The 21,891-nt window shown below is 43.3% G+C and overlaps 2 protein-coding genes across 4 annotated transcripts in view; both read right to left on the reverse strand.

Moving 5' to 3' along the window:
• ush2a (Usher syndrome 2A (autosomal recessive, mild)) overlaps positions 1 to 131 on the reverse strand; it is a 162,560-nt gene extending 162,429 nt beyond the window's left edge. The window contains exon 1 of the mRNA XM_046033282.1: positions 69 to 131. Within this exon, the coding sequence (XP_045889238.1) occupies positions 69 to 131 (63 nt within the window). The remainder of the gene's footprint in view (positions 1 to 68) is intronic.
• Positions 20 to 21,891, reverse strand: part of LOC123958722 — a 39,826-nt gene continuing 17,954 nt past the window's right edge. The window contains exon 6 of one of the 3 annotated variants that reach the window (XM_046032284.1): positions 20 to 272. In XM_046032284.1, coding sequence (XP_045888240.1) covers positions 261 to 272 — 12 coding nt within the window. In that variant the 3' untranslated portion in view covers positions 20 to 260. Of the gene's footprint in view, positions 273 to 10,312; positions 11,233 to 20,686; positions 21,129 to 21,891 lie in introns of those variants that run through there. The other 2 variants (XM_046032282.1, XM_046032283.1) reach the window with 2 other exon arrangements.

Consider the following 21,891-nt stretch of genomic DNA (forward strand, 5'->3'; position numbering starts at 1 on the left):
AAAAGGAAAAATACCAAGGTGAAGTGTGGCGAGCCGCCGCAGTCAACAATGTTCCACAGTTAACTTACGCAACCTCGACCCAGTCTGTTTAGCTGATGGGATGATGTAGTAGTCCAGAAAAGTCCAAGCATATGATCCACCAACAAAAGTTCCTTTGTTGCGTCCGTCTGGCAAACCTCACACAGAGCCCACTAAACGCCGACTGCTTCCACCTGTTGCACTCTAGAGTTCCGCCCCTAACGTCACTTCCCACTCTCCTTTTAAAACCTACCCTGTGGCAAAACAATAATGAGTGGGGGGAAAAAAAATACATAAAAGGTCCTTACAACAATCCGTGATACACCACAGGCTTCTGATATACAGTTGCTTTTTTTTCCCACGTGAAGGCACAACCAATACACATAAAGCAGGTTTACCAACACATTAAAAGCTGTACCTGAAGGCAGAATAGGCGACTATTACAATTTTGCCGGCATAATATTCAAGTATATAAGAAGCTGAGGCACTAATTTCTGTATTTGAAAGTAATAGTCATTCGTGATTTTATGTCATTTGTTAATTCTCAGCATTGTAAGCAAACATATAGCTTTCACATACACATACCACTCATGTTTGGTTGCCACTAAGCTGGTACTTCAAAAACTCAATCTGAGAGTGAATAACTCTTTGTTGCCATAATCAAAATGTGGGGACGTTTCATAGAGACAGCTGTCATATTGCATTTGCAGAATGAATTTATCATCCAGGAAAGGTTAACCACAACACACAGAAATTTTAATTTTAAATTCTAAATAAGTCTCATTATTCTTAACAGCTAGCTGTTATCCAAACATCTGACATCTTGCAGACAGTGTCAGGCATAACATTTTATTTATATGTGGAGAAGAGCCATTTTAGCTGCCAGTGACAGCTTGAGGTCAAAGTAGATGAGAGGGACCTTAAGGATTGACTCATACTGGAAACCAATTCTAGATACATATTTTACTGCTGTCCGATTAGTCTAAGTGCTAAACCCTTGCAAGGCTCAATGGATGTGTTTGCGTGTGAATGCAAGAGACCAGTTTACACAAACTGGGATGTTCCTGTTTGACCTTTCTCAGAGGATACTATTTCTATGTCACCCATATTTTTCAGTTCAGCTCCTGCTAATCAGATCCTCTGTAATAATTATATTTTTATTGACACAAAAGATTTAAACTGTTTACATCTCACTCTTATATTGGCAGTTCCCCCTTTTTATTTTAAACTGAAAATAAATTTAACCAAAAACACACAAAGAAAACAACTTCAAAAACAGAATTGATAGAATAAGAACAAGAAGGTATCGCAATCTGAACAACTGTAGTCACTTAACAGTAAATACTGTCATTCACTGGAAACAGTAGTATATACAGTAAAGCTGATGATACACAGAGCAACTTTTAGAGCAATCGTTCAGGGCAACGTTGCCGTCAATGGTAATGAGTAAAGATTACTACCGTAATCCCCTTCCCCCACCACTCCGCCACCCACTGCGCACCGCCACTATCCGTTCAAAACATAGTCGGATTTGCTGCTAGCAAGATTGCCCAGCAACATTGCTCAAAAAGTTGCCCCGTGTATCATCAGCTTAAGAGTCGGAAGTTTACTACACATACTTTTTCCACCCAGCACTGTGACTGTTTCCACGGTGTGTTCAATAAAAACATGGAAAGACACAATTGTTAGTGTGGAGTTAGTTTAAGCAGACTGTGTTTGTCTATTGTTGGGACTTTGATTAAAATCGGATCACATTTTATAACCAATTTATGCAGAAATCCAGGTAATTCGAAAGGGTTCACACACTTTTTCCTGTGACTATAAGTTATAAACCACAGAGGCAGAGCTGGAGGCTGATGGTGGATCTTCAACAATTTCCCTGGTGGAAGTCACTGAGGTGGTCAAACAACTCCACAGTGGCAATAAGATAAGATCTGTCCAGAAATGCTGAAAGCTTTGGATGTGGAGGGGATGTCTTGGATGACATGCCTCTTCAACACTGTGTGGAAGTTGGGGACAGTGCCCAAGGAGTGGCAAACTGTGGTGGTGGTTCCCCTGTTCAAAAAAGGGGACCAGAGAGTGTGTGCCAATTACAGGGGTATCACACTTTTCAAACTCCCTGGTAAAGTCTACTCCAAGGTGCTGGAGAGGCGAGTTCGGCTTATAGTCTGACCTCAGAATGAAGAGGAACAATGCAGATTCCGTCCTGGTCGTGGCACAACTGACCAGTACTTCACTCTCACAAGGATCCTGGGGGATTAGCACCTCTAAATTTGAGGCCATGGTTCTCAGCAAGAAACCGATGGGAGTGCTCACTCTGGTTAGGGAATAAGTCCTTACTCGAAGTGAAGAAAGTTTGAGTACCTGGGGATCTTGTTCGTGAGTGAGTGGACAATAGAGCGGAAAATTGGCTGGACAATCGGAGCAACGGGGGCAGTATTGCATTCACTCTACCGCACCATTGTGACGAAAAGACAGCTGAGCTGAAAGGCAAAGCTCTCGATCTACCGGTCAATTGTCGTGACTACCCTCACCTAAGATCATGAAGGCTGGGTCGTGATCTAAAGAACTAGATCTCTGCCAAAAGGGTAGGAAGCCGAGTCATCCCGGAGGAATAGACTCACTGTTCCTTTGCGTTGAAAGCAAGGAGCCAGTTGAGGAGATCTTCACACTGGCCTAGGAACACCTCAGGATCCTCCAGTCAGATATGGTTAATGTGGCTTGGGAAAGGGAGATTTGGGGTCCCCTGTTGGAGCTGCTGCCCCCTCGACCCAACAGCAGATAAGTGAAGATAGATAGATGGATGGACCACAATAAATCAAATTTCTGTACATATACTATACATTTACAATAAATAAATGAAAAGGAAGATCAAAATAATTAAGGCAGGGGTAGCACCAGTATACAGTGCCTTGCGAAAGTATTCGGCCCCCTTGAACTTTTCGACCTTTTGCCACATTTCAGGCTTCAAACATAAAGATCTAAAACTGTATTTTTTTGTGAAGAATCAACAACAAGTGGGACACAATTATAAAGTGGAACGAAATTTATTGGATATTTCAAACTTTTTTAACAAATAAAAAACTGAAAAATTGGGCGTGTTTGAAGCCTGAAATGTGGCAAAAGGTCGAAAAGTTCAAGGGGGCCGAATACTTTCGCAAGGCACTGTAATAGAGCAGCATACAGTATACAGTAGTTTGAAATAGTTTCTCCTCTTCTTATTCTGTCATATTCTGTTATTCTTTACATTCTGTCTGTTCTGTCAACATCTGTATCATTTATCCCTTCTCCTTAAATCCTCTATTCCACTTGCTTGCCTCTCTCTTTTCTGCTCTTGTTGGAAATTTCCATTTTGACTTTCCACCAATTACTCCCTTTCATGTCTACTCTGCACATACAGTACCTATTGCATGAGGTTTCTCCCATTTTCTCCTGTTAAAGACCCTCTCTGAGGAGGTTTTCCTTATCGAAAGTAAGTATCTAAGGATAAAGGGCGTCGTACTTTGTAGCTATGATAAAGCCCCGAGACAACATTGTGATCGTGTGCTACATCAGTAAAATTTACTTCACTTTCAACTTTTCATCATCTTCTCATCCATCTTCTTCTCCTCTTACTCCCTGTGCTCTAAAATTCTCATCTCCTCTTCTCTTATTTCCACTGTTTAAATCTTCCACGTCTCCTTTTCGTCACCACATCTACACCCTCCTCTCTTGAACTCCGCTCAACCTTCTTTTGTTTTCTTTTCTCAGGCCTCCCCGTCTCTTGTTGCTCCTCTCATGCTTGTCTGCTCGTCCTCACCTATCTTTTCCTCTCCTTTTAACCTCCTCTAATCCCTGACTCCCCGTCTCTGCCCCCACGCATCCCGCCTCACCAAACTCTCTCCACACAACCACTCTCCTCCGGATGTGTTGCCCTGTGACTGACACGCCACTCACTGATAACACACCTCATTCCACAGCCAGTGAAGCTGTCATTGGGGGAAAGGGTCAGAAAAGGAGTGAAAAAGGAAGGAAGAAAGAGCAAGAGAGATGATGAACAGAGGTTGGAGAGAAGAGTATAGTGAATGAGAGAGAAACACTTGTGTTGTTAGAAGAAAAATTGGATACATGAGAAAGAGACAGACATAGGAAGAGAAATGTTTTGGAAAGTATACAAGGAGGGCAAGATGGAATATATTGGGGGAAAAGAAAGGATTGGGAATGAAGCAAATGAATAAAGATAAAAGGTGGCGTCCTGGTGACCAAGTGGCGACGCATACAATATCACCACAACATTCCCAGTCTGATTTCAGTTCCCTTTCTCTCACTTCATTTCCTGTCTACCTCAACTATCAACTGTCAAATCACACAAATGCAAGAAGTGAAAAAAGACTGAAAAGGAAAGAACGCACTAGGTAAAGAATAGGGAAGGGAAGAGAAGAGAGAAATGTCCAAGAACTATATTGACAGAAAAACAATGGTACAAATTGGTTCCTGTACATTCCTATTAGGGTTGTCTAGTGCAAAGTTATTTGTTTAAATTATCATTGGTGCAATTGAAATCTGCAACAAATGTGACAGTGACGTTATTCTGCATCAGCAAGAGCTCCAAAGAGCTCACTTAATCAAAACCCGATCATCAGTAGCTCAACTGAGCTGAACTCAAACTGCACAGCCCATGTTTTAGCTTGCATCTAATTAGCTAACCCCTACAATAATGTAAGTTATAAAAAAGACTACTTGTTCATGTTTTAATTTGCTCCAAGGCGGGATAAGAACATATTTTTTTGTTTATATAAAATGTTCATTAAGTCCACTTCTCCAAAATCATTGTATCGTTAATATGTTCTCTGCTTGACAGACTTAAAATTGGAGAAGAACAACTTTAAGATGATTTTAATATATAGCTTGCTATATATTCCCAGATTCTCTCGTCCTCCACATGCAAACCAAAGTGAGTGAAATCAAAAAGTGTAATGTGACTTTATGCATCTCCAGTTCTCCACATTCACACATCTCCAGGCATATTGTCACCTTTCCTTCTCTCTTTCTCTCACTCCCTCTCTCCTGTTATCTCTCTCACACTCCTTGTTATTCATCCTCCAAGCCTATCCCAGCCTTTTTGGTCCTCTTTCCCCACGCTATACTTGTCCTTACCCACTATGAACTGTTAGCTCTGATGTACAGCCAATATTCTCTCTATCATATTAGCATGGCTGCAGTGTGTCAAGGAAGTGATAGGAAGAGGACAGGAGAGAAGAAGAGAGAGAGAGAGAGAAAGAATGTAGAGGAGACACATTTGTTCTACTCATCTCTGCTAAAAGATACAATTACCTCTCACAGCATATTATCCATGTTTTATACCAGCCCAGGGCCTCTTGCCTTTGCCTTGCCGCGCTCACCCCATGTAAGGCCCATATTTTAACACTAGCTATGACAGTTTATTTAAGAAAAGAAAATTGTCCCCTGGGAGATGGAGAGGGAGAGAGGGAGAGGGAGTGTGCGTACGGAAATTGAGAGGGAAAGAGGGAAGGACAAAGAAGGTAGAGGAGGAGAGACAATGAAAGGGGGGAGGGAATGAGAGATAGATGATGCAGGGGGGAGAGAGAAAAATCAGAAGATAAAGAAAGAAAAAGAGAGAGAGAGGGGATATATATATATAGCTGACACACCAACTTTTTAATAAAGACCATAAGTCTGTAAGACTTTTTGAGCATAAAGCAAAGAGGGTTGCCATTTAGGAAGAAGGAGCACATATCACACTCCAAGAGCAGAGAGACATACAGAAACAAGATTTACTAATAAGGCTTAGATTAATCTCTATAAACAGATATCTGCACATGAATGGAGAAACTGTCGGAGAGGGACAAGATTTTGGTTTCAGAAGAGTTCTGGTATGTAATATGTTGTTAAAAAAAAAAGGCAAAAAGGCAAACAAAGTCGAATTATCACTTCAGAAGTCAGGTCTGGTCTTACACAGCTACAAGCTGGGTTCCAGGCTCAGAACTCTAACACCAGGCAGGAAATTTAGTTCGATATCCACTGTTGAGTAGTTTCCTTTGCTCTCAATAGGGTTACTAACATGTGCCATGCAACTTCTGCTTTAGCATGGATATTTCTAGAAAGGGCAGGTTAACGTAAAATACTGTATGCTCTATGGTGATTCCTTTTATCCAAACCACCTTGCAGCACCCTTGCTGCATACATTTTTAGCACTCATATCTCACAGCTCCAGTGGGAATGAAACCCCTAACCCTGGCCGTGTTAGTGCCTTGCTCTTACTATCAACCTGGAACAGACTGCACACTAGCATGAAACACTGATGTAAAATAAATAAATAAATTTTAAATCTTGAACCCCACCACGCATACACACCCCTTTCTCTCCCTCTCTCACCATGTAATTGATGCCAGTCTTGTGCCCTTTCGCCTCCTGTGCCAGCAGGCAGAGAGCTACCATAGAGGTGTCCGCTTCACCCCTACATAACAACCTTGCCTCACCTTCACACCCCCCCCCCCCCACACACACACACACACACAAATACGCTTGCATTTAGTGCACATGCATGCATACAAATACACACACAGAGAGCCAACAGAAACATGGCCAAAAGGTGCACATGTATAAAAACACACACACACACACTTTCAGTCTCTCTCACAATCTGTCTCTGTCAATCCAGTTGGGACAGAGGGAAAAGCATCAGTAAGTATATGAGACAGTGTGCAGTTTGCATGTGTGTGTCACAATTTTGCCTTCTGGCCAGAAAGCAGGAAACACTAACAAATGTACAAACAATTTCTATTAAGCATATGCATATCAGTCATTTGCACAATAAATTGATTCGTCGTTCTGTATATTTCTTCTCTTCAAGTCAAATTTTATAGTAACTTTTCCCCTTCTCTTCAGTAAATGTTGGTTGAAAATATGGGTTAAAATATTGAAATTTAAGGATATATTAAGGTAAAGCATGTATGTATAAAAGCATTACTGGAGATTAAACCTGCAACGCCACCAAAAAAGGAGCTAAATCAAAGAGAGAGAAGGTAAGAAGGACCCATACATGACATGAGACACTGTGTACACATCTCGACATTTACAGAAGACTACTGTTCACAGGTAAATGTGTGGTCTCCAACATAAGACCTTAGTCCACAGCTGTAGTTCCAATTCCATTTATGGAAAACAAAACAATTCAATCTCAGATTTATGCAACTGCTTTATTGGTTCAATTATCTTGGCCAAGAATGGTAAGGTAATTGCATATACTATGTGTTTATAGTGACTAGGGCTGGGAATCTCTGGGCACCTCATGATTCGATTACCATTCGGAGGGCTGGGATGCGATTATAAAATGATCATCGATGCATAATTTATTCTATCCAGGATCTCTAGATAATTACTAAGCATTTAATTTGCGCATTAAAATCTAAGAGAAACATCTCCTAATTAGCTTAAAAGGACTAGTTTGCATCTCTAATTTACATCATTAACCTCATCCCCATGGTCCCACATTTCTTCAACAACCAGTTTTCAGACTTCTCTGAAAACTGAAATATAATTATCAGGATTTACAGTATGTATACAGGGACAGAGCTGTACAACAGTTTAGTCTAAGCTTGCACCCGATGTTCTCAACCCTTGACAAGTAAGTTAGTAATGACATACAGCTAATTAATATTACTTGTGTTATATTGTTACTAATTTAGCTAACGTTACATAACAGCCAAAAGACGTGATGTACAACAGAGATGTTAGCTAGCGCTAACAGCCTTCACTTTTCAAGCAGTTGAGGAAACTACAGACTTTTATTAACAGTCACATTGTGACCTACACTGGACATTCACAACCAGACAATAACTTTTAAAATTATTTTTCTTCTGCCAACTTTCACCGTCATGTTCTGCTGCTCGCTCTCTCTCGTTCACTCGGCGTCACACATAGGATACACAGAGAGCTCGCCACCATGCTCGCACAATGTGCAAGTTAAAATCATTACTTGCACATTGATATTAATGATTGTGTGACATTTAAGTAGGGTGGTTATTCATTCAGCAGCGGTGGTGTGCCGAATACAGGGGAACACTGGTCTCTCTGTTATGTGCATGCCACAGGCTGTCCGAGTTCTGCCTTTTGTGTTCTGTGAACATTACGTTATCAATTAACATTTATAATAATAATAACTTTATTTGTTGAGCACTTATCAAACAAAGTACAAAGTGCTTTCACAGAACATAAAGAACAATTAAAATCATAACAGTTAAAAAGACACCATTGAAATAAGACAAAGCATGCACAAATTAAAATTAAAATAAAACAATAAAACGGCTAGCCAATCAGATAAAATCAGAAAACGCTTTCCTGAATAAATACGTTTTCAGGCGAGACTTAAAAGATGACACAGACTCGGACATCTTGATCTCATCAGGCAGATCATTCCAGAGCCTTGGGGCCCTTACCGCAAAGGCTCTTTCTCCTCTAGATTTCAACCTGGCCTCAGGGATGCACAGGAGACACCTGCTGGAGTATCTCAGGCTGCATACAGGTTCGTAAGGGGTTAAGAGGTAATGAATATATTCTGGAGCCAGGTCATTAAGAGCTTTAAAAGTAATCAATAAGAACTTAAAATCAATCCTAAAACAGACAGGGAGCCAATTTAAAGAGAATAAAATCAGAGTGATATGGTCGTCGTACTTCCTAGTTTGGGTTGATAACCTAGCAGCTGAGTTCTGCACTAATTTTATAGGCGGTTCAAAGTTTTTTTATTTAGACCTGAGAACAGACTGTAGCAGTACACTAGGCGAGACGAAATAAAAGCATGTATAACAGTTTCAGCATCTCTGGCATTTAAGATGATTGGACAAGATTAGCAATGTGTTGTTCAAAGCAAAAATTGCTATCAAAAAGGACACCAAGATTTCTGGCAACAGGCGTAATGTAGGTAGACAAATGACCAATAGAGGGTATAATCTGATTAATAGTATGCTTGGGACCAATTACGAGGAATCCTGTTTTATTAGAGTTGAGTTGTAGAAAGTTTATTGACATCCAGGCTTTTATGTCAGTCAGGCAGGCCTGGAGGGAATGCAGCACACTGAGGTCAGCTGGCTTTACCGCGAGGTATAACTGAGTATCATCCGCATAGCAATGGAAGGGAATACCATATTGGCGGATAATGTCACCCAGAGGGAGCATATACATGGAAAACAAAATAGGTCTGAGAATTGATCCTTGGGGAACACCATAATAAACAGGAGAAAAGGTGGATTTAAAGTTGTTAATAAACACACAGTACTTCCTGATAGATAAATACGAGGCAAACCAGTCCAATACCGTGCCAGAGATGCCCACCCACCGACTCAGTCTATCTAGCAAGATGCCATGGTCTATTGTGTCAAACGCCGCGGACATTTCTAACAGCACCAGAATTGAAGACTTGCCAGCGTTCGCGTTCAATAGCAGATAGTTTGTAAGTTTTAAGAGAGCAGAGGGCGGAAACCAGATAGTAATTTTTCAAAAATGTCATTGTTCTTCATAACTTCAAGGAGCTGCTTAGAAACAATTTTTTCCAGAACCTTGGAAATGAAGGGCAGTTTAGAGATAGGGCGATAGTGGTCGAGGTTGGTGGGATCAAGGCCAGGTTTTTTTAGGACTGGTTGAACACAAGCACATTTAAAATAATCTGGAACACAACCAGATGACAGTGAGGTATTTATGATGCAAATAAGAACCTAGACTGTCCATGATTTTGAATAAAAATTTGGTATGGATAATATCCAAGGGGCTGGTGGATGGCTCAGTCTCAGTGAGTTCCAATAAATTAGTTGGGGAGAAGTAGCTCCAATGATCCTGAGCTGGGTGGTCCACATCTAGACAGACAGGGTGTCTCAGGGTGCCACCTTTGTCATAAGTGAGCAAGGAACTTTTCACAATCTGCGTCGCTGTCAGCCAAAGCAAAGGGAGGAGTTGTCACGATTAGTGGTGTGGAGGCAGGTTGGAGGACCCAAATGCAGGACACAGAGCGGAGCAGGTATAGTTCAACGGGGGTTTATTGAGGGAAAACAAACTAAAGGCGAGCACACTTACTGACAGAGTGGCTGGTAAACAGAAATCCAAAGGTACAGCAAGACAAGACAAGCAAGGCTGGTTACAGGCAGGCAGAGAGTACACACACGACAGACTGGGGGGTAACATGAACAAAGACAAGACAGAAACACCAGGTATATATACACAGGGACTAACGAGCAGGGCGGGAGCAACACAGGTGACAGACATGAGACTAACAAGGCAGAGAGAGAGAGGAGAGGAAAACAGAGGGACTTGACATGACAAGCAGACCTGGGGCAGAGTGAATAAGTGAAACACAGAACTAGAACACAGTACAGAGCTTAACAGAGAACACAAGACCCGGAGTAAACACTAAAGACATGAACTAACGTACAAGACCAAGAACATGACATGGAATCAAAGACCAACTAAATAACAGATAATGAACTGACCACACAATAACACAGAGAAACTCAAAACACAACAGACTACATAGCAGATACTGGACACCAGACAGGACAGAACCCAAAACTCAACATACTAAGGCAGATACCAAACCCAAAAGTGCAACACAAAGGATGGCCAACCGGCAGAGCGTGACAGGTGTAGGATTTACTAAGAGATCAACAGTGTTAAAGAGGAATCTGGAATTGTGCTTGTTGGTAGGGATAAGAGTAGAGAAATAGTGTGTTCTAGCGTCTTTTACCATTGTATTATAGCAAATTAAAAGCTCTTTCAAAGCTATGAAGTGTATTTGGAGACCGGATTTCTTCCATCTTTGCTCGGCTTTTCTACTTTCCCGTTTACAATTTCTAATAGTGTCATTTAGCCAAGGCTGCTGACCAGATTTTGTGTTAGGTCTAGCTTTCAGGGGGGCTATAAAATCTAAGGTGGACAAGCATGAAGAATTAAATAAATGAACTATGTTATTTCTATCAGTCAATTGGCAACGAATTGTTAGTTGAGTTAAACTGCGTACAGAATTTTGCTGCACTGTGCTGATTTAAAATTCGTGTGTACTTTGGCTGGGGTTTGACCGTGTTAGCTGTCAACATTTCACAGAAGAACATAATAAGTTTGTGATCAGATACAGGCAAGTCCTTAACTTCCAAGGAGAGTAAGTTGAGTCCCAGTGTAAAAACAAGGTTGAAAGTGGCCATGGTGATGGGTTGGACCGGATACATGTTGCTGAAAATTAAGAGAATTTGTAATACTTATCATTTGCGGGGGCATTAAAGGAAACATCAATATGCATTTTAAAATCACCACAGAGAACAATTATGTCATAATTTAAGACTAGACTTCAGGAAATTCCCTCAAGAAAGGAGCAGTAGGACTAGGGGGGTGATAGATAACAGCCAATATGGTTGGGATAGGGCCACCTAGTTTCATCATAAGCACTTCAAAAGTAGAGAAATCATTACAGAGAATTTGGTTACACTTGAGATGCTTCTTATAGATACTTATCAGACCGCCACCACAACCACTCTCAGTTATAAACATAAAGTCTAAATCAGTGGAAGTGATAAAATCATTTGGAATAAAGGTTTTGTTCGAGAGGGAACATACATTCACACGGCGTCACACATAGGATACACAGAGAGCTAAATAATAGAGTTTTTGACATTTGTTAATCGCGTCAGAATCTTCCACGTCTGCATCGCGATTTATCTAAGAATCAATTTTTTCTCCCACCCCTAATAGTCACTATAGGTTTAACTTTAGGTAATCCAGTTAATATAACAGACAGTCATGTTCCCAAGTTGCGGCAGATGAAGGCAAAGGGTGGAAGAAGACAGAAGGAATGGCAGAGAAAGCAGAGCATAATGCAAGAAAGAGAAAGAAAGACAAAGTCAGTGTCAGATTGAGTGGTGCGATGAGGCATGTGCACATGCATCTATGCAAGAAACAAAGACAGAGATGGAAAGACTGTGATGGTTTTAGATCAGTCGGTGCTAATTAGTTGCCTTCTGCCAAGACCAGAGCAGTCAATACAGAGACATACACACAGGCCAGAGTTTTCCAGTGTAATTGTGTGTGAAAACATTAATTAAGCTTTTTATGGCATTCAGTAGAAGTTTCAGCAACCAAACTGTCTAAGAACAGAGTAGTGAAGCAGATGAGCCATCAGGATCTAGAGAACAAATTGTAGATTAGATAGGAACAACCAGTTCACTTACTGAAATAAATACATAGATGGCTGTGTGTGTGTGTGTGTGTGTGTGTGTGTGTGTGTGTTTGTGTTTGTGTGTGTTTGTGTTTGTGTGTTGTGACACACATGACACTAAGACACTGATCAATGTACCCTCTTGTTTTCATCTTTTCAACAATTCAGTTTCTCCTGCCATTTCTCTGACTTTAGCAACACGTAAGAGCCCTCTGAACTCTCGTGTATGTGCGTATGGTGCTGTGTGCATGTGGAACCAATACATCTGCTTAACAGTAAGAGAAAGAAAGACAGTGTGTGGCACTAACAGGTGGACCCCTCTGGGGGTCCTCCAGGCACACAGTCAATCACTGGTACTCCAAAAGATAGTATTCCAAAGTTAAATTCAAAAAAGCATGTGTAAACTCTCTTCCTTTCTCTTCTTTTGCCATCTCTTTTGACCACTTCTTTCTTTGCTGTTCTTCTCTTGACACCTACTTCTAGATTTCCCTTAAGACTTACAGTACATCTCTCACCGTTTAATATCGTTTCTGATTTACAAAAAAAGAAATATCCTCAAGTTGATTTAGACACGATTTAGGGCAGATTCGTTTAGGTTGCATAAACCAATCCAACATTTTGTCCCCATCTTCCCACTTCCCCCCCACGGGTTAATGGGGACAACACGTGTAGCTCATTGTTTTCTCTACCCAACCACTATTGGGTCCAGGGTGTCAATGCCCAATGTGGTCAATGTGGTCCTCAAGCAGTCACAGTACTGTGAGGCACTTAAGATAAAAATCAACAAAAAAGTTATATCAATTACAAACAGCTGTTATTCACTGACAAACTGTAACCTTACTGCTAAACTTCACTGCTAACCTTTTTCTCCACTCCAATGCATTCACCTGCTGCTCACTCTCGCACAACCACACACTCACCATGCGCCGGCAACTACATGTGTGGTGAGGATAACGTTACAGGACTAGTAAACAGGAAAAAGCCACTGCCCCTGTTTGGGAGTATTTTGGTTTTAAACCCAATTAGACATGCACCGCTAAACATTTTCCCCTGTCGAAAAAGGTGAAGGCAAAACAACAAATACGATATCCCATCTATGCACCACTCATTACTCTTTACTAAATTCATAAATACAAGGTAACACTATCTTGAATTGAACATTTCAAACAAGCAAAGAGAGTTAGTGCGTTTAGCACTGGTGAAATAAATACTATTAGCTTGCTACCGAGGCAGATAACATGGCTAATTAACTTGCTAACATCAGATAGTTTCACCCCTCACATTACTTCACAGCGAGGAAGAGCAGAGTACTCAATTCAGAGATTTAGTACAATAATTAAATTTAGCTGGTATCACATCTATAGTTTAAGTCCATTCCACCATTGTGTACATCTGCTGTTAAAAATCACAACATTTAAAAAAAACTTTTCAACTGTTTGCCTGTTGTACGGAGAGAGACCATACAGCAGATGTTGTGTGTGTGTGTGTGTGGGAGAGACACACTCGCGCTCTCTTCTTAAGTGTATATGTGCATCAACAGTGAAATAACAATCATCAATTTTATAGTGTTATATGATATTATTGTTATAAGGCATAACAATATGCCTTAAGAATAAAAAATATTTTTTTCAACGGAAAAAAAGTCTTCCTGATTTCCAGACGCCGGTGGTTTAGCACTGGATGCCTCCATCTCACATTTGCACAGGTCGAAAAATTATATCAAGTACCGTGTGACCATGCTATGACATAGTGACCCAGTATAAAACCTTCACATCATAACACAATCTGTTCCTTCAATCTTCTCGCATAGAGGAAATGAAATAGCAGGTCAATTCGACTCATCGCTTTTTAGCCTTGTGACCTGAGGGTTGGTGCTTCGTATTCACGTCCACCAGAGGTTGCGTCTGCATCTGTTTTTTCTGTTGCAAACTTTTCACTATCGAACGTACAGCGGTTGGCCTTGCTGTTACGGTTCGTGTTCAATAAGTTAGTACTAAGACAGGTAAGTAGGCTAACGTCTAGCCTTATTGTCAATTATGTTAAGAGGCAGCGGCTTGCCAGGTGAGCCTCGCTCATTTTGATGTCTTGTTAGCTTAAAACTGTGGTGTTTTCGCTTCTTTGCTGAGTTGCATGATCCGTTGCCTTGTAAATTCTCTGCTCTATGAGGGGTTACATCGCTAATTACTGTTAAATTACTGGGGTAGATGCAGTGTTAAGTTAATTTATTAGGCAGTGCTGGAGTGCACTGCTACTACAAGATTTTTTAGTTGTTGTTAAGAGAGCACGCGCCAATGTGGACGCGGTTTGCCTAGATTGTGTGAAGGACAGCAGCGCCGCGTTCCCGCGGGGGCCGACTGGCATTGTTTTTCAGCTCGAACTAAGTTGCAGCATACTGTTGGCTGTAAATTACTTGTGTGCGCTACCCAGCTATCAGTGTTTTTTATAAGGAAAGCTTCACTGAGTGAAATGTTGAGCTCACATGTCTTTAACTCCTGCATGGCGCCGCTCCAAATGGAGGATGGCCATGACCAGTGCCCCGCCTGCCTGGGGCTCAACACCTCAAGGCAGGGGTCTCTGACAGTCCATGTATGAACTTGTAGGTTTATGCCACTGTCCTAAAAGCATCTGCGGGCCACAGACGCAGGGCAGTCTCACGCGGTCCACCAAAAACACAAGGAAGGTGGACCAGTGCCCTTGATGGACTTTCATATGAAAACCCAGATTAAGGAGCTCTTGCTCAATCTCCAGCCTAATAATGGGGGGCCAGCTCCCAGTGGTGACTCCACCACAAGGGATTTGCCTCCAGAGGATGATGTGTTATCGACTACAGCCTCCTTTTGTTTACAGTTAAAGGGAGAGGAGAGCAAGACGAGGAGGGGGACACGCTCTCCCCGGGCCTCTGATATTATTTCTCAGGGATACGATGGGGGACCTTTATGTGGGTCGGAAGCCGGTCGGTCCTCACTGAAGCCAGTGATTCGCATGGTTGGGGCTGGATGAAGCTCTTTCTAAGCCCTATGTTGAAGAACTCCAAAGGTGCTTGTCAGACCCCAAGTTACTCTCTCATCACACCAGTGATTGCAGGAACTTGGCTGCCATGCAGTACGCAGATAACTATAGTTTGGACCGTATGGCCCTGGTCAAGCCTACCATTGCCTCATTTATTGTGTCACCAGATGAGGCTCTCAGACAGGATGCACGTTGTCCTCGTCCTCAGTGTAGATTGACTGATGATCTCCTCGCCAGGAGTTATGACATAGCGGCACGCATGGTGCGTATTGGTAATTCCTTTTCTCACCTCATCCTGGCTCTGTCTCCGACCCTGCAGGAGTCTGGTGCGGGCTGCTCGGCCCAGACTCTTAGTGATGCATCCCTCCAGACCTTTGCCTTCATGTCTTGGAAGGCTGATGTTGACAGTGACACTGGCACGCTGCCAGGTCTGGCTGGCGCAGTCCCCTCTGTTGGAGGAGTGTCGTTGCACCCTCAGTTCCCTTCCTGTGGTGAAGGGTCAAATGTTTGGACCAGCGGCTCAGCAGGCATTAGAGTGCTGTGTGCAGGCAGATCAAGGCAGGCAGCAGTTTGCTGGCCTGCAGCAGGGCCCAGTTTCAGTTGCGCAACAGAGAGCTCTTGGGCCCTCTGGTCCTCATCCTCCTGCTCACCCAGGTGGATACCCTAGTGCGTCTTGCTACTCTGGCCACTATGATCAGTGCCGGCATGCTCCTGCCTGGCCAGCCTTTCAGGTACCAAGAGGACTGGCCCCAGGTGCCATAGGGGTCATCGGACGCTTCGCTCTGTAGCACCTCAGCTACTGAGAAAGGCAATTTTTAAAGGTGCTGCCATTCCGAATGTTACAGAGGGCAGATGTCATCCAGTCAGTGACACAAGGGGCCTGGTTTGTGTCGATAGACCTTAAGGATGCCTATTTTCATGTGCCTGTTGCACCACACCACAGGTAGTTCTCCTGAGGTTCGCCTTTCAACGACAGGCTTACCAATTCAAGGTGTTGCCGTTCAGTCTCTCACTGGCCCCTGGCATATTCACAAGGTGTGTGGCAACCGCCCTTTTCCCAATGCAAGCTGCAGGGTTGGCGATCTTGCCTTACCTGGACAATTGGCTAATCATTTCCCCGACTGCAGAGCAGGCGGTCAGGGACGCAGATACGCTCCTTGGCCATGTGAACCAGCTAGGCCTTACGGTGAACTACACAAAGAGCAAGCACCCAGTCAGAGGGTAAATTACCTGGGTATGGCACTCGACTCTCAGTTAATGAGAGCCTTCCTTACCCCGAAGAGAGTGCAGGATATGCAGCAGCTTCTAGGTTGCTTTCAGAGGGGCAAGGTTTGAAATATGGCCTTTTTCTCAGGCTGCTGGGCATGCTGACAGCAGCGTCCATGGTCATCCCTCTGGGTCTTCTGTCTTTACATCTCTTTCAAGTTTGGGTCAACAGACTCCATTTGGATCCCAAGTGGCACAGGGGCAGGAGCGTCAGAGTGTCCAGCCTTTGTTGCCAGGCCTTGGAGCCCTGGCGGAGAAAATTGGATCTTGCCGAGGGGGTTCCTCTGGGAGTGATACCCTCCCGCAGGGAGGTTATGGAGACAGACGCCTTTTTATCAGGCCGGGTGCAGTCTGGCAACGCAGGACCATCAGGGGCTAATGGAGCAGCCAGCAGAAGTTAGAGTATATAAATGTGCTCGAGCTCAGAGCAATATGTGGCACTGCGGCACTTTCTCCCAGCGCTGAAGGGCTGGCATGTTCTCATCCGGACGGACAGCACCTCTGCGGTGTATCATGTCATGAGGGGGGCAGGTCCAGGCAGGGTCTGCGAGTATCACAGCAGCTCTTGACATGAGAGTTTCCCCACTTTCTGAGCCTTAACGCCATACATCTCCCAGGCGCATAGAACAGTGCGGAAGACGTGCTGTCCTACCAGGGGCCACTACAGGAAGATTGGAGACTCCACCCAGAGGTAGTGGGAATGATTTGGAGCCAATATGGCAAAGCATAAGTGGATGTCGTTGCCTCAGAAATGTCAACACATTGTCCCCTCTGGTACTCTCTAAGGGAGAGAACAGGTCCTTTAGGGCAGGACGCCTGAGCTCATGCATGGCCAGCGTGCCTTCTGTGTGCCTTTCCTCCAATTTCACTCATTCGTGTGAGTCCAACAGGGAGGTCACAAACAGCTGCTAGTGACCCCCAACTGGCCAGGGAGGCCGTGGTTCCCAAATGGTCCAAATCCGGAGCGCCTTCAGCTGTGTGTCTGGCCATTGGAAGCCAGGACCCACTCCTGGCATCTTGTGACCAGTCAGTGTACCACACTGTGTTAAGTTGGAGGGCTCCCTCCACTCGCTCACTGTATGCTAATCGGTGGAAGCTTTTTTCCCCAGTGGTGCTCTGCTGCTCAGTAACCAGCATTCTGTGTTTCCTGTAGTCGTTGTAGGACGGTGGCACCTTCGCACATCGACCTTGAAAGTGTATGCAGCTGCCATTTTAGCGGGGCATGTGAGAGTAGACAACCGCACAGTGGGGTCACACAACCTGGTTAGTCAGTTCTTGAAGGGCACACAGGCTTAGACCATCAGGGGTCACTGTAGTACCATCATGGGACTTGAAGGTGGTTTTGAGATCCTTGGGTCTGCCCTATTTGAACCGTTAGGACAGACAGAGTTGAGGTGGTTGTCTGCTAAGGCGGCATTTCTGCTTGCTGTCATATCAGCAAAATGAGTGGGAGAACTGCATGCCCTATCAGTGAGCCCAAGGTCTGGAGTTACTCCCCTACCGAATCCATACTGCCTGCCAGAGCGGGGGTCTTCCACGCAGGTAAACCAAGCCATCGAGTTGGCTGCATTCAGTCCACCAGGCTCATCTGAAGGAGTGGGAAGTTGTCACAGCTACTGTGTCCAGTTCAGGCCCTCAAGGCTTATGTGGAGGCCACTGCTAAGGTACGCAAATCTGACAACCTTTTTGTTTGCTATCGGGCTTGTAGGAAGGGTGAAGCTCTATCAAAGCAAAGACTTTCCAATTGGATTGTGGATGTGATTCTGCACGCTTATAGGTTGCAAGGCCGGCCTGCACCTAGTAGGGTAAAGAGTCATTCTACTCGGAGTGTGTCCACATCCTGAGAGGGGTCTCTCTCGATGACATCTGTATTGCCACAAGCTGGGAGTTTTCATGTACCTTTGCTCACTATTACAGGGTAAATGTGGCTGCTCCTCACGCTGTGGCTGCAGCCGTCCTGTCAACTGCTTCCACTCCTTAGCACGGTGAGCATTCCTTGTGACCTTGCTGGTATAAGTCATCCAGTGCAAAAGCACCGCCATCTAGCTGTCAGGAAAAATTAAATAGAACGATAGTTATAAATATAACTACAGTTCTATGAATTTTGGATGACCACTCGTCTGTCGCTCGGAATCTGGGGGATGAGATTCTGTAGGAACAGACTGCGTGATGACGCAAGGATTTTATACTGGGGCGTGCCCACTACGTCATCGCATGGTCATAGGTGACTTTGTTGGTATAATTACTCGACCTGCACAAATGTGAGATGGACACATCCAGTGCTAAAGCACTGCCGTATGGCGGTCCAGAATTCATAGAACCGTAGTTACATTCGTAACTCACAACACCGCAAAACCGTGATATTTTTGCTCAAGGTTATTCTACCGTCAAAATCTCATACCGGCCCATGCCTAATGCCCAATAATAAAGGTGAGCAAGCCTACACAAATGAAGCTGTGTGCCCATCATCTCTGTTGAGCTCACTGATGTATCTGCTGTGCCAAAAAAAGTAATTAAATTGGTATTTATGAAGGGCGCTTATGTCCTATTCATTATTCTATGGGCAATAAGTATTTTAACTCAGCCAGACTTGTCTAATTGCAAATTAGACACACAGCAGTAGGCTAGACCATGTCATACATTATGCTACAATGACATATCACCAGCAGCTCAGTTTTTACATGTTTTTTAGTTTTATTTTGTTTTATCACACAAATCCCGTCATATACCATACAGCCCTATGACATATCAGGAAGGTTTGAAAAAACAGAAACCACCAGAGCCTACCAATTATTAATAGATTCTGTAGAAATGTACAGAAAAAGTGAGTCCCAGAGTAAACTGACTTTGTTAACATCATTTAACTACAGTGAGCCACCTCCCTCACTTTCCCCATCTCTCTTCTCTCAGTCCCTCCCTCCCCCAGGCTACCTTTTCCTCCACTATTCTCTACATCGTTACCATAATCAGATAAGACAACTACCTAGGGAGCACCAGCATCCCTACAGCACCTTCCTCCTGGCACCGTGTGTGTGTGTGTGTGTGTGTGTGTGTGAGAATTGCTTCTGGCACTTGGAAACCCGTATTCCTTTTGACTGTCTTTTTTGGTGTTTGATCTTTTCAAACCGACAGATGACTGGTATGTGTGAGTGAGAGACGCGCGTGTGTGTACTGTATGTGTGTAAGAAAGGTTTCTAAATTACCCAGCTCCTTCATAGGGTAATGTCTGTATCGTGGCTGACAAGTCTGTTACAAATTCCCGCTGAACTGTGAGTGTGTATCTCTGTGTATGAGCAAGAGAGCAAGTATGTTTTTTTGTGTGTGTGTGTGTGCACGCGTGAGAATGGCTGTACATGAATGGTGTTTGAGTGTCAAGTGTAATTATGTTATTCTTCTGAATGGTCAAAACAGATCACATCATCATACCATTAAATGAAAGGCAGCCTGATTCTCAAGAATGCGCGAACACAGTTTGAACAAGTTTCAAAACACTTCCAAGCCACACCAACAAAACACACTTTAAGCAAAATACCTACAATGTTTACACTTATTCATGCCTACATGGATATGTAGACATATATAAAAGACCAATCCCTACAGGGCACACATACTGTACACCTGCAGGCAATTTAGCCATCAGCAACACTACATTTAGCCATCAACAAATTGACTGCCAAATTATTGTACCGAGCATCAACACCAATCAGCAAAGCCTAAACTGTCAAGTTAGATTTTCTGGATAGGCATAATAATGTTCTTTTTAAGTACTGGTCAACATGTACAACTTTCTCATTTATCATTCTAGCCTTGAATCATGCTTTAAATCAAACTTGAAGTTGATACAGTACATTCCTTTATCTACCTGCGTTTGGCACATCCATTCTCTCTTTTTTTTAATTCCTGCCAGGTCAAATAAGAATTTGGGCCTAAATATTATACACATTAAAAGCAGACAAACAAAGACAGACACAGACACAATCATGGCGACCGTGTTTTCTCCCCTAGTAGCCCTGGTGTTTTTCAGAGATGCTGAAAGAGGAAGATTGTCCAATGGAGTAATCTGTAAAATTATACTTTCAGACCAGAAACACACACATCCATACCCTCAGGTATGGGGGTATGGATGTGTGTGTTCCTGAGAATCCTCCGGTTTTTAAGATTTCTTCAGTTTAAAATTAATTCGTGATAGTTGTCAGTACATCCAATGGTACACAGCAAACATGAACTTTTATTAGTTAATTCGGCAAGATGTATATTAACGAATCACACGTATTAAAAGGTAAGTAATTTTCGTTCAGCCTCTCTAGGCTACACTGTTTCGACCTGACTTTTATTTTCTGGGATGGAAGAATTAAGAAAGTTGAGCAGCGCTGCGGGGAGCCTCCAGCTGCAGGAACACAAGGATTAGGAGCATCAGACTTCATCCAGCCAGAGGGAACGACCACTGACCGCCCAGTGCACCGGTTCCACTGCCAACACAACTCATAGTAGGTCTACCGCCGGAGAGGGAGTGGGCGCTTGAGCATACAGGGCGAGAGAGACAAGGCCATGGGAGCAACCTGGTGCACTGCGGAAGGTCGGTGAACCCTCTGGCTGGATGAAGCCTGACGCTACTGATTTACACATGATTCAAGATGATAGGCTACAGAAAAATAGAAATGAATGGCAAAAACAGCATATTATAGATATTTTAGAGACCCCCAAAATATTACAAATCATGTTTTCAGGGGAGCTCATGTCTTATTAAGAGGAGTAACCTAAAGCTCCCCCTGGCTCCCCCGTAGCTCGCACCCTGGCCGTAGCCTCGAGAAAAAACCCTTGATAAACATATTCGTGTATTTTCGTAGACTGCTCAGGTAACCAGCTGCTTCAGATCAGCCCAAATGCTTCCTTGATGCTGACGTAGGGTACTTAATCTAGAAATAGGAGAATTTTGAGTTCTTGTTTCACCTCCAGCTTGACGCGATCTTGCAAAACACGTATATTCTCATATTTATTTTTTCGTATGTGGCTACAATAGTGCTCACTTCTACAATCATATTCGCCATAGTTGATATGAGAGCCTATAAGCTATAAAATAAACTAAATTACTTAAATATGTAATATTGACTTTTTGTTTCACACTGTACACGAACACCGTTCTCCTTGTTCTGGCCCTCCATTCACCCCAACCACGTTCTTTCTCAGTCTTTTCTGTTAAATATGATATACCTGCCTTTACAGTCACAAACTGACGCTACAGGGCTTCCCCCACTGCGTTGACGTATGACGCTATAGGGATCCCCATTGCGTTACAAACAGAAACCGATAGGCTTTGACCATGCCTTATGTGATGAGAGTGAGAACGGGTTGTAGGGATACAACACCGATCAAAGATAGAACAAACACAGCTCCTTTGTTTTCAA

This window comes from Micropterus dolomieu, linkage group LG20, assembly GCF_021292245.1.
Source record: "Micropterus dolomieu isolate WLL.071019.BEF.003 ecotype Adirondacks linkage group LG20, ASM2129224v1, whole genome shotgun sequence".
Classification (NCBI taxonomy): Eukaryota; Metazoa; Chordata; class Actinopteri; order Centrarchiformes; family Centrarchidae; genus Micropterus; species Micropterus dolomieu.